The sequence below is a fragment of the Tachypleus tridentatus genome, chromosome 8 (assembly GCF_004210375.1).
Source record: "Tachypleus tridentatus isolate NWPU-2018 chromosome 8, ASM421037v1, whole genome shotgun sequence".
NCBI lineage: Eukaryota > Metazoa > Arthropoda > Merostomata > Xiphosura > Limulidae > Tachypleus > Tachypleus tridentatus.
Window position 1 is genome coordinate 18437859 of NC_134832.1, and position 13465 is coordinate 18451323.

Genomic DNA, 13465 nt, shown 5'->3' on the forward strand with positions numbered 1-13465 from the left:
CCTCTTTAATTTGCCTACAAACAAACATGTTATGGAAAATTAAGTAAAATGCACATTATATATCCATCTCACTATGTTTTGCGTCCACACTACATAAGGAGTTCTCAAAGATTAAGTACTTAGGCGTCATATAAAATTTATCTTCGAAATGAAAAGATAGCGTGATATAAGAATCAATGTCTTCACACCTTTGAAACATTTTAGGTCAGATCTTATTGTTTAATTTACATCATATATATACACATAGCATCAGTTTAATATGAGAATTTAAGCGGTGGTATAAAATTCTGCCAAATGACTGACATTTTCTTTTAACTCTTCAACAATATTGTATGCTCCAGTCGTAAGGACTAAAATAGTATTCAGTAGATATAATTAAAAGGTACGAGGATTTAGTAATTTATTTGACTGATTTCTCACACTAAAGTAGACATAAAACACTGAAAATTCGAGAAAAATATAAATAGCAGAGCAACTAAAGGGATAAAAAAGGAACGGCGTAACCGTGTTTCACAATATCCAGATGTTACCTATTTGAGAAATTTTAATCTACTCTAACTTCAATACATTGCACATTTTTTAATGTTTAAATGTTATTCGTTTGGGAAGTGTTAACCAATTCCGTGTGTTATTAACATTAGAACGTTGCACATTTCTTCGTATCCAGATGTTATCACAAAATCGAGTTATTCCATAAAACTAATTAATTTAATTCAAGCGATGAAGCATATCCTTTCGGTCTCAAACAAAGATATTGCTTGCCAAGACTTTGACACACTAACCCATCACAGTTAAGCAGCCTCATAATCAGTTCATAGTGAAATCTTCTAGACCCACATACGTGATGCTTTCTATAGGTAGAAATACACATGAAATAATAACATCGAAAACTAAAAGTTCAGAGTAACTCCTACATAACACAGCAAAAAGACAATGTTAAGAACTCTGCATTCAACGTGGCCAGTTAGGAACAATTTATGTTAATTACACAATGTCTCTAAGAGGCAGACAAGATCCTTTAATTGACAGCTATAAACCAATCTCCAAATCGCTAATGATACTTTACGTTCTTTACTATTGCACTTCTGTACTAGATGTTATTATTGTTGTTATTGCTAGAACACTTTGCTATTAATCGACTTTGTAAACAACCTTTTGATTTAAAAGGAAGAGCAAAGAAGAAATACGCTGTAGTCTGTGTTGAGATATGGTTGAAAAACTGCCCTTTTCGATTTCATTAGGGTTGGGAATTAGAGGTTAGCAAATCTAACTATTATTTATTAATCTCTCACTCTTGTACTTAATAGATGGAAAAGGGGGCGGGGCCAGTAAGACGCAGATACCCTATGTTATAGTCTCCAATCAAAAGGCGTGACTAGCGTGCGGAAGATACCACACCGCCCAATCAATTTTAGATTCATATGTCACGCACAACGAGGCAAGGTAATCGTATGTGACTATGCATATACGTTTTATTTACTCAATTTTAATGATTCTATAAGTATACCAACCGTTATATATGCCTTCTATAATTTCTTGTACAATTTTAAGTAAAGATACTGTAAACGTGTAAATCACCTCTTTAAATTACACCTAATAGTTGAAAAGATTTCCAACCTATTGTTACCAAAAAACTAGGATGATTCACTGATAAAATCAGGGAAAATTGTTTTCGTTTAACTTCACATTATAACCGTTTCGTACGAAAATTCATAAATATTTGGATCTTCTGCATTCATTGAAGGTACAGCGTTCTGATATTCAGAATTCGCAGGTTTTATGTGAATTATAATTGAATAATATTAAGAACAGGTGCCGGAAAATTATTTCTACATAAAGGAACCAATGCTGCAGAATCAAGCATTTTATTCGAATGCATTTTGAGAAAAATGATGTTCTGAATAACTAATTTATATTTACTTAAATCCTTCTAAAGGCTGAAATTAGTTTTAGAACAGACATTTTGAATGTTTCGTTATTCATTATGGTTAGAAAAAAAGAAAAACGAGCATTATGTTCTGGAAGGAGAAATGCGTTAAGAATAAAGGTATTTCGTCCAACACACATACAATATAGACATTTATGTCGATTTTAAATACAGAAAATAAACTTATTCTGCACAGGCTATCTATCTGCCCGTTGATATGCCTTTTATTTATTCGGTTGTCAATCTATCTGTATCTTCGTATCTCCATCTGCCTTTCTCTATACTTATATAAGTTGCCATCCATACTTATTCTCCGTTTTTCTTGTTAATTTATCTCATTTGTTACATGGAACAGCATTTTTGGTGTTTTTACTTTGTGTATAAGGTTTCTTTAGATTTTGTTTTGCTTTTGATTCCCATGTAAACTATGAAAGTGAAAAGTCAGATTAAACACACTTGAAGAGTTTAGAGTCTAACTCTTATTCTCTAAAGTGTCTTGTGAAGTCCTACAATATCCCCGTTTTTTAGTTATAAATTATTATTTATTACTGGCTTTTTCCTCTCTTCTTAATTCTAACGGAGAGCAATAACAGACAAAAGACAGAGAAAAGTCAGTGAATATCGTATCTCAGGAGTGCTTAGAACTGAATTCATGCACTGAGTTTTGAATTAATTTTGGGTAGAAGTTTATGATTGTTATCCACAGGGATAACAAGAAGTGCTAAGGTTGTTAACCGTTTGTAATATATTCATCTTCGCGTTATCCTGATCCACTAGGTTGTATAAAACAACCTTTATGTGTATATTTATATAATTTCGTGTAGCTTCGACGTATTTGAAACAGTAGTGCTCTATATTCTGATGTATACTTTATTTAAATAGAATGATATAAAAAATACCTTAATAATACGTAGTTTAAAAGTTTGTGAAGACGGATTTAGTTAACCCTATTCTTAGATCAGTTATCAAGTGATGTTGTCCACGCCCTGAACTCTTCAATTTCGAATCCCAGTATACACTATTTAGCTAAGCAATGTAATAAGCAAATGATCTGCCCAGTTTATGGTCTACACTTGGCATTCCTTTAAGTTTGTATAGCTACAACGCTGCATAATTTCGATCTTATTTGCTTTTATATCTATCTATAACAAAGCCTAATTTCGAAGTTCATTTACGTATGTACAGTTATAGCAAAGCTGTTCTGAAAATACTTAAGTTTGTAAAGTTTGGAGTCCTTTGCATTTGTATGATTAGGTATGCATATATACATATAAAAAGACAGCGTAAGTTTTATTTTCATCCTTAGAAAGTTAACACTGTGTATAATATTTGTTTACTTTAACCAGTCTGCTGTATTAATAAATTAATACATAACCAAACAACACTAAATAATTAGCTATGCCTGTCTGTGCTATATTTCAAGGCTACTTTCATAATGCCTGACCGATTTTTCTTACAATTTATCAGTATATTTTATAAACTATCACTTTCTTAAACTATAGTAATTTCACGTTTCTTTTCCTTTTGTTAATGAAGAAGATATATTATGACCGTTTTCTTAAGTATGTGAAATTATACAATGCAAATATATACACATATGTATAAAAGACTTTTTGGAACTAACTCACTGCTGTATTACGTGTCATAAAATGCTTGTTTCTACCACTGACTTCTGTGAACTCATTTATTGAGCTTAATATAAACTTTAAAGTGCAGAACTTGCTGTCATTATGTACTGGTAATAAATTATTAAATTAAGCAGAAGTTTAATGTTTATGGTCAAATATGAATGTTTTGTTTTTACGTAAAATCACAACACTTAAGAGGTCTTTATTTGGTGTTTCTAATTCGTATGTATATTCTTTAGTTTTTGAAGTTTAAAGTGTCCTAAGGTAGTTCATAACAGTTGTACGGTAGTGTAAATAATTAATTTGTAACGCTTTATGAAGATCTTGGTGAATAGCTTGCAGCCTAGACTTTTGCAGATTTCTTGGACAGTAATCAGTTACGGAAGAACACCATGGAGTTCCAGTTTCAAACTACTTGCGTACAGACGTCAACACCCGGCTCTAGTTGCCATGGCAACCACCAAAATACAGTGTGCCCAAACATGGTCACCCTAAAGCCCACCCCGCAGGAAAAGAATGGCCATGTTCCTCCAATCTGCCAGCTTTAGGTATCTCCAAACGGACCCGCCCCTTCGTGGTTACTGAACTTATACTAGGCTGTACAGTTCCCAAGGGAAAGATATACCACCGTCTACGTGCATGTATAAAGTAGAAAGAAAGAATAGAGACAAGCTTGGGTTATCATTAATTTCTGCCTTCATTCCTGTTAATATCCTCATTTACTCTATTTCCATTCCGTGTTTTTACTAGAATATGTCAATCATAAGTAAAACATCAAACACTGTCATTCAGAAATTGAATTTTTCTCATACTTTTCATCGGTTTTTGCATATCGAATTTTTCTCATAACTTTCTTCGGTTTTTGTAGGTACAAATGTATGAATATACCTTGGTACATTAAGTTTTCTATTTCTATTTCTACTCCGCTATTATCGTCATTACTGAAGTTTAGTACGTCTGTTTAGTCATGTGTTTAGAGAGAATATAATAGTAAATGTCAGAACTATTAAGTTGAAATCTACTGGTAAGATTAATGCCACCAGCGGATTTTTCATACCAATTATTTGTGATATTGAGCAATTGATATACGTGAGGATAGCACTTACCTATATTAAGACCAATTTCCTTGATGAGGGATTGTATCGTTTGAAATGTTCGAGGGGAAGTAAAATGGTGATTTATCAGACAATTCCGAACGACTGATAATTTCAGGTTTTCAAATATAGTTTTTGCTCCCCTCTTATTTTTAAAACAAACAACTCTACAAATATGTTTAGTTGTTGCTAAGCCCAAAACTACACACTTGGTTAAATATATGTGTGTGTGTGTGGAAACAATTTTTAGCACTGAGCCACTGAAGGGTTCAACTCTTCACACGTGTTGCATGAATTCTGCATCTATTGAAACTTCAAATAGCTTTAGTAACAAACATTCGGTCTTACTACTGTAAAACTGAGTTAAATTATTCAGCGTTTAAGTCAAAGAAATGTTATATGGCCGAATGTAGACAAATTATTCATCTACAATCAAGGTAAACCTACAATAATACCTTTATTGTTTTTCTTTCTTAATTCTTTCTAAAAAAAAGCAAACCTTAACGATCTTAAAACAAAACAGCGACTCAGGATGAATTAACGTACAAATAGACAGACGGAACCAATTAGTTATTTATCTATTTGTTTTGTCGATGAGCAAACGATTCACAAACATACCTTTTTTAAGTGTTACCTGAGATACATTATTATATGACGTATGCAATAGAAATGCTTATTTAAATATACATTTACAACAAAGTATTTCATTCGGAAATTTTAATATCACAGGGTTGTTATAAATTATCTGCTTGGATCTTTCAGTAATACTTTATTCTTATTATTATTTTGCTACAAGCATATGTTTGTTTATTTTAGAAAAAAAAAACTAAATTGAGCTCTCTTCTGTGGCTACCGCGGTGTATCGAACCCCAAATTGTAGCGTTGTAAGTCCGTAAATTACCACCATCGAATAAGGGGACATGAAAAGGCGTTTATGATACCATTGAAATATATAGATAGGTGTTTCTACTGACACAAGGATTAAGAATTTTGTAGCACTAAAAAGTCTTCACTTTCCTACCTTCTTGTCAGCCTAAATGTTTTTATGCTAATTCTCCAATGACGAAAGGATTTGAAATTATTCTAAAGTCTACTTTATAAGTATCTAGTAAGTTTACATTTGATAGAATGTCAGCGCCATCGATCCAATTTCAGAAAAGTCTTTCTTGTCAGGGGTTTTTGATTTGCGCTCTGATTAAAAAGAGGAAATTGTGTCTGAAGTCTCTCTATTCTGATCATTTTTAGATAAATATAAGACTTAGAAAACGCTTGGCGCCAAAACTTAGTATTAGTTGTCGGTTTCTATACCAATCTTGACATTACTACAAGAGCATAAGCTGTTTAAAATATCACTTTCAATTGTATAAAATTCAAGCTAAGAATAAAAAAATCTCAAACGAGTTCAAGGATAATAGATAAGAGTTTTGAAGCTCCAATGAAATTATTTTACAAGCCGCTCATGCGTGAAAGGAAAGTATTATACAAAAATACTAAATTCACACTGAGTAATGTGTAAAAAAAATGTTCATGTTCATGCGTCCATACAATTCCGCGTCAGACATCCAGTTGTCATAAATCTTGTTTTATAGAGCCATTTGACTGGTAAATCAGTGGAAATGACACTAACCGGTACCTTGAGGTATCATAAGTATTTGAATTGCATTGTTCATTAATATGTAAATTTTAGCAGGGTTTTCTTAAGATGGTTATATACATGCAACACACAAGTTTTTTTAACATTAATGTGTTGGTTCAATAAAAATGCGTTATGTTCGCTATTTTATGGACACAAGGTATAGTAAAACATATATACATTTAAGTATTTCACTTCTGTTGGTTTAAGCAGCGATCAATCTGGTTATAAAATTGGTGTTTTAATGTATACATTTCAATATCATTTTAACTAACACCCCGTTATAGCCAGGTGTGTTAAGGCGTTCGACTCATAATCTGAGGGTCGCGGGTTCGAATCCCCGTCGCACCAAACACGTTCACCCTTTCGGCCGTGGGGACGTTATAATGTTACGGTCAATCCCACTATTTGTTGGTAAAAGAGTATCTCAAATATATATGTAAAAACGGCTCGTTTGGGTTGAGATATTGTTTTACGTACAGGAGCGAACAACGTTTTGACCTTCTTCGGTCATCGTCAGGTTCACAAAACAAAATGTAGCCCAAGATTTGGCGGTGGGTGGTGATGGCTAGCTGCCTTCCCTCTAGTTTTACGCTACTAAATTAGGGACGGCTAGCCCAGATAGCTCTTGTGTAGCTTTGTGCAAAATTAAAAAAAACAAAAACATTTTAACTAAAAATAGCCATGAAGTTTTGTTTTGAACGAAATTGTTGAGATACTTGTTCAGAACTGATAGTGGTTGTTTTGTGCGCTGGATGATAGTAGAAATCTGATTGATATTCCCTCTTATTAACCCGAACGCGCCTTATGTGGAAATGGACTAAGCGGCCGGCTAAATGACCTTTATGGTTTAAATATAGCTGTATCTTATTTGGAACTCTGACCACAGGAAGGATAACCAATCAGCAATACCTGCAACCACAAGGACCTTATCTGATTCCTGGAAACGAATAGCAGGATTACCCACACCCTTGTAACGTGATCACAACTGAATGTGTAGGACGTGTACAGCGGTATCGTGTCTCGAGCCTTGGATTTTCTGACTCGCAACTTAGCACCAGGCTACACCCCGCCCACATAAAACTTATATTCTTTTCATATTAGAACAAGTGTAACCATAACTTGATCTATGAATCTTTAGTGAGTGTGGTATAACAATATTTATCAAACTAGAAGTACAGTTAAATGTACGAAAACTGTCCGTTTAAGTAAGAATAAACAAACAAACATGAAAAACATGGAGCCATGAAAATGTATTTTATCGAGTTATAAATTGTAAACTACGTTCACACGTATATACTTTTAGTATTCTAAAAACAAAAGTTTTGTTTGTTGTTAAATTGTTACACACAATGGGCTGTCTGTACTGTACCCACCACGGCATCGAAACTGAATTTATCACATTATAACTGTCCATTACCACTGAGCAGCTGAGAGGCAACCGAAAATGAAAATATTTCATCACAGTTGCAGTGTTAAAAGTGACTAATCGGTTACGAACATGAATACAGCAAATTTGCTTTAATATGTACAGTGAGCGTATAAATTCTTACCTTTACGTCCGGTTTTAATAACAGTTTTGATTATTTTTAGGACGTAAGGAAAGTATACAACTTCACGGATTCCTTAATTTTTGACACTCCTACTGCATCATATAACAGCCTTAGAATATTTGTAGGAGTTATTTATACAGAAAGAGAAATTATTTCTTTAGGTCTAGTGTTGGGCTGGTGACCTGGAAGTCCAAAGCTTTGGCCGTTACATGCAGCTGAATAAAAGCTCCTCACTTTGAACTGTGCAGGCATCATAGTTATTACATACAATTCAGTTGAAGGTAACTACATATCAGACGGCGAGCGCTACTGAGCGTTTACTCGCCTTCTAGTCAGCAATCACAAACTGGGTTGATTATCCTAAGCATCGACTCGTGCGTGGCGTAAGGTGCCGTTCTAGCTGAAAATCCAAATTTTCTTTAATTCAATTACTTTCAGACTTACAGGTTTCAATTAACGTTAAACGTACTTAGATTTTTCTAGTCTTAAAAAGTATGAAAATATCTTCATTTATGAAATTTTAGAAGCATTAAGTTTATAACGGTAGATTTTAGTTTGGTTTTAATTTGTGAATCCAAAAAAGCATGGCCATCACTTAAAGCTGATCTTAAAAGAACACTGTGTGAGTTTTCTTGTAACAAACTTACATCGAGTATATGCTGTATTCATTGAATGGAATCGAACTGAATAGATTTCATCGTTGTAAACACGAAGACTTTCCGCTGTCCAACCCGGGAAACGATAGTCATATCAATCTGTTAAAGAAATATTTTTGTATAAACGTCCACTAATTAATGTCTCGAGTTGTTGTTTTTTATAAGAAAAAAGTATATTTTACATCAAAATACAACTGATCTCACAGCGTCACAACCTTTTCTTCACCAGAAAAATTAGATGCTAAGGATAAACGAAATAAGCTTGTATATTTGTCAGAGGTAAGAACTCTACTTTAACCTCCTTATGATATCCTTGTAAAAGGATAATACAATTTATAGTAAATATTGAGACCAACAGATGAACAAAGATAATATCAGATATCACATTTCATACATGTCTAATGTGACAGGAATTTAGTAGCGCGGGTATTCTTATGGATCTAAAAATGTCGTGATCGGTCGAAAACTGCTCTGCGAATACTGGTTTAATGAGTCCAGCCCCCTTCCAACAGTTAGTCCCCGTTCTCTTCGACCCTTCATATGTATATTATTTACTGGAAGCAACGTTCCCGCGTTGAAATAAATTCAATATGTATTCAATTATTCATAGCTGTTTTAGTTAACGCCCATACTTTCTCTGCAGGCTCTCAACGGTTTCCTGCTGATTTTGACGTGCGAAGGAGAAGTTTTCTACGCCTCCCACACCGTTGAAACATACCTGGGTTTTCATCAGGTAAGCCTAAATGCCTAACTTTGTGTAAAGATTACACTCTTACTTCATCACCTAAATCGAACTATAAGGAACCATATTTAGTATTGCATTATCTAACCTAGCTGTCTTATTCTATATAAAAAATACATGATAATTGGTGATTCGAGATTTCAATATAAAGTCTTACAGTATAAACTAGACGATGGGTTGCCGGAATGTATGAGGTACAGTTTACTGACCGCAGAGTGCCGAGTACATGGTTCTCCCATAAAACAATAAACTTCATCTAAGAATGAAGAACGTCTACATCTAAAAAAAATACTGCCGTTACATAGCTAACAACGAAATGACAATTTCTGCACCCACCTTGGCACCTATAAACAACAGCAATATTTTATCACAGATAAATAACAGTATTATAGCATGTAATTGTTAGTACTTTGTGCTGTTATTTTTACGTGATTTTTACCTCTCATAAATAATTGCCTTAAACCTATAATCAGTAAGAAATAATATAAACATTTTGATTTTAATTTCCGTATTTATTTTATTTTTAAGTAGATCTTCTCTATTAAGTTATGTACTTTATAAGTTATATTAAACGTGGTTATAACAATGCTTATCAAAAACCTTTAGTATAAGCATATTATATTTTTAAACACTATATTCTTTATTTAGTTACTTACGTAATTTCAAAAATTAAAATAGTATATAACAATAATACTACAACCACACTATATTCGTTATATCCATTGCCGACGACTCGTTTTCGGTCAATCCAAAGCTCTTCAAGCCGACTGGAACAGAAGGTTGGTTGTAACATTAACTGTATAAGCCAATTGTTACAACAACAATTGTTACAGCACGAACAACTTTCAACAGGGTCCGCATGGCCAGGTGGTTAAGGCGCTCGGCTCGTAATTTGAGGGTCGTGGATTCAAACCCCCGTCGTACCAAATATGCTCGCACTTTCATCTGTTGAGGCGTTATAATGTGACAGTCAATCCCACCATTCGTTGGCAAAAGAGTAGCCCAAGAGTTGGCGATGGGTAGTGATGACTAGTTCCCTTCTCTCTAGTCTTACGCTGCTAAATTAGAAACGGCTAACGCAGATAGTCTTCGTGTAGCTTTGCGCGAAATTCAAAAACAAACAAATAACACCTTTTTAAAAGATGTCGAAACATAGTTATAATAATATTTGTTTAGTCTTCATCTAATTGCTAAGAGAGTTCTAAAAATTGGGGCTGGGCAAAATACGTTGTCGAAAATAGATATGAAAAATATAGTGTGGGTGAAATGTTATTGTTAAACACTCATATAATTCTTGAATATTCCGTAGGGACTAGACAAAGAATACATTGTTCTTAAATAGAATAGAATAGGCCTAATACCAACGTCTTATGACATGTATAATTATTATTCATAATGTTTAATAGTTTAATATTTTTATTGTACTACAAGAGTTTACCATCCAACTAGCAAGGAACTGATTCTACACCACCTCACCTTGAAAGTAACTGTTTCGAAATATACTTTAAACGACAAATATAGAGAAATAGTCTCTCAAATAATACGACAAGTGACTGTTCGTGGAAAAAGAGATGAATTTTTATCTACCCATTATTATAAGATAAATACATACTTGCAGTTTTATAAGCCCAGCTGTTCTACTGTACAAATAAATAAAAGCAAAAATTTATTATGTGTTTATATAACTGTGTTATTGAACCTAGAGCATGTCTGTGGTTTAACTACATACGTCTTACTCTATGTACGACTATACCTGGAATTATCTCCGATACATTAGTTGCTTTATTCTATACAGAAGCTTATATGAGGAATCACTAGACGACCCAACTATTCACCAGCTAAACCTATCTTCTTTTTTCTTCTACCGTATACGATCTTATACACCGCTGGCCAAAATCTTAAGGCCAATGAACATAAAGAAAAAAATATGCATGTTGCGTTGTTAGATTCAATAACTTATTTGAGTAGAGCTTCGAAAGATGAAAATAAGAAAAAGGAAAATAAAAATAAACTTTTTTAGCATTTAATAGGGAAAATGTGAACACTATGAAATGTTCCTAAATACTAGCTTGTCAAAAGTTTAAGACCATACCAAAAATAAGTCCTCAACAGGGTAGGAAATGCCCAGCAAGAGGTCTCAGTAGTGAGTTGCACGGCTGTCATTGCGAGTAACTGCAAACATTCGTTTTGGCATGGTCGATATAAGCGTTTGCAGAAGGCTGGCTGGAATGTTATTCCAAGTGGTGAAGATGGTTTCACGAAGATCATGCACTGTTTGGAATTGACGTCCATTTCTATAGACTTCCCTTGCCATCCATCCCCAAACATGTTCAATGGGGTTCAGTTCAAGCGAACACGCTGGATGGTCCAGAACAATCACGATATTCGCCATAAAAAAGTCCTTTGTCCTTCGGGCATTGTGGATTGCAGCGTTGTCCTGCTGAAAGATCCAGTCATTTCCACACAAGCGAGGGCCTTCAGTCAATAAAGATGCTCTCTCCAACATGCCAATGTAGCCAGCTGCTGTTTGACGCCCCCTGTATAACCTAAAGCTCCATTGTTCCATGGATGGAGAAAACACCCCAAATCATGATGGAACCTCCTTCACTGTGTCGTATAGAAAATGTCTCCGGTGGGATATCCTTATCGTGTCAGTAACGTTGGAAGCCATCTGGACCATCCAGGTTAAATTTTTTCTCATCAGAGAACAAAACCTTCTTCCACTTTTCTACATCCCATGTTTGGTGCTTCTCAGCAAAGTTTAACCGAGCTGTTTCGTGGTGTGGAAGGAGGTGTAGCCTTTGAAGACGTTTACGCTTTTTAAAGCCTTTCTCTCGTAGATGCCGTCTTATTGTTCTTGAGCTACATTCTGCATCCGTAAGGGCTTTAATCTGGTTCGACGATCGGCTAGTGTCTTGCCGAACAACCCGTCGAATCCTTCTGCTCAATGCCGGCGAACTTTTCTTGGGCCGACCATTTTCATTCCATATCCCTCAGGGTCTTTTAAGAAATTTGCAACAGCAGTTTTACTACACCCAATCTCACCAGCGATGGCACGTTGAAAGAGGCCTTGCTTTTGCAGCTCGACAATTCTGCCACGTTCAAACTCTGTCAACTTTTTTAGTCTTTGCCATGTTTTTACCCAATGTAACACAGGAGATGTCAGTGGAAGATGTTGACAACGCTAATGCTTGAAAACAAATGACTAAATTTCGTTATATTTTTACCGATTAACGCTTCGTTTCAGTATGGTCTTAAACTTTTGACCAACTAGTATTTAGGTTAATTTCATAGTGTTCACATTTTCCATATTAAATGCTAAAGAAGTTTTTTATTTTTATTTTTCCTTTTTTTACTTTCATCTTTCGAAGCTATACTCAAGTAAGTGGTTGAGTCTAACAACGCAAAATGCATATTTTTTTCTTTATGTTCATTGGCCTTAAGATTTTGGCCAGCAGTGTATATACATGTGGAGAACGTTTATAAAACCATATTCGTGTTCAAAAATTATTTTACCCATATATTATCAAACATTAACTTTGGTTTTAATCACCAAGAAGGGTTAATATCATTACTATAAGTAAGTAGTGTTTAATAAAGAGTATAGTGTCTGTTTGTTTGTTTTTGAATTTCGCGAAAACCAACAAGACGATTATCTGCGCTACCCGTCCTTAATTTAGCAAGACTAGAGGGAAGGCAGCTTGTCACCAATGAATAGCGGAATTGACTGTGATATAATAACGCCCTACAACTGAAAGGGCGAGCATGTGTGTTGAGACGAGGATTCGAACCCACTGCTCTCACTCAGATTGCAGAGTCGAGCGACCCAACCACCTGACCATGTAGGGCCTCAGTATAGTGTCGTCTCTTAATAAAAAAAAAAAAAAGGTATAAACATATTTTCACTAATACGTTTCTATGTATATAGTAACTTAGTAGAAAAAAATTCTGATAAATTAATTTTTTAGTATTAAAAAGACTATTTTGTGTGGTGGTTTGTGATATATCGAAATATATTGAAGAACTTCAGGTCCGGCGTGGCCAGGTGGTTAAGGCCCTCGACTCGTAATCCAAGGGTCGTGGGTTCTAATCCCCCTTCCACCAAACATGCTCGCCCTTTTGGCCCGGCATGGCCAAGCGTGTTAAGGCGTGCGCGGTTTCGCATCCCCGTCGCACCAAACATGCTCGCCCTTTTCGCCGTGGGGGCGTTATAATACGACGGTCAATCTCAC

General features: G+C 34.8%; 1 protein-coding gene across 3 annotated transcripts in view; it reads left to right on the plus strand.

The window, feature by feature from the left end:
• Window positions 1-13465, plus strand: part of LOC143258602 (uncharacterized) — a 206216-nt gene that overhangs the window by 148954 nt on the left and 43797 nt on the right. For all 3 annotated transcript variants that reach the window (XM_076517802.1, XM_076517801.1, XM_076517803.1), the window contains exon 4: window positions 9135-9224. In XM_076517802.1, the coding sequence (XP_076373917.1) occupies window positions 9135-9224 (90 nt within the window). The remainder of the gene's footprint in view (window positions 1-9134; window positions 9225-13465) is intronic.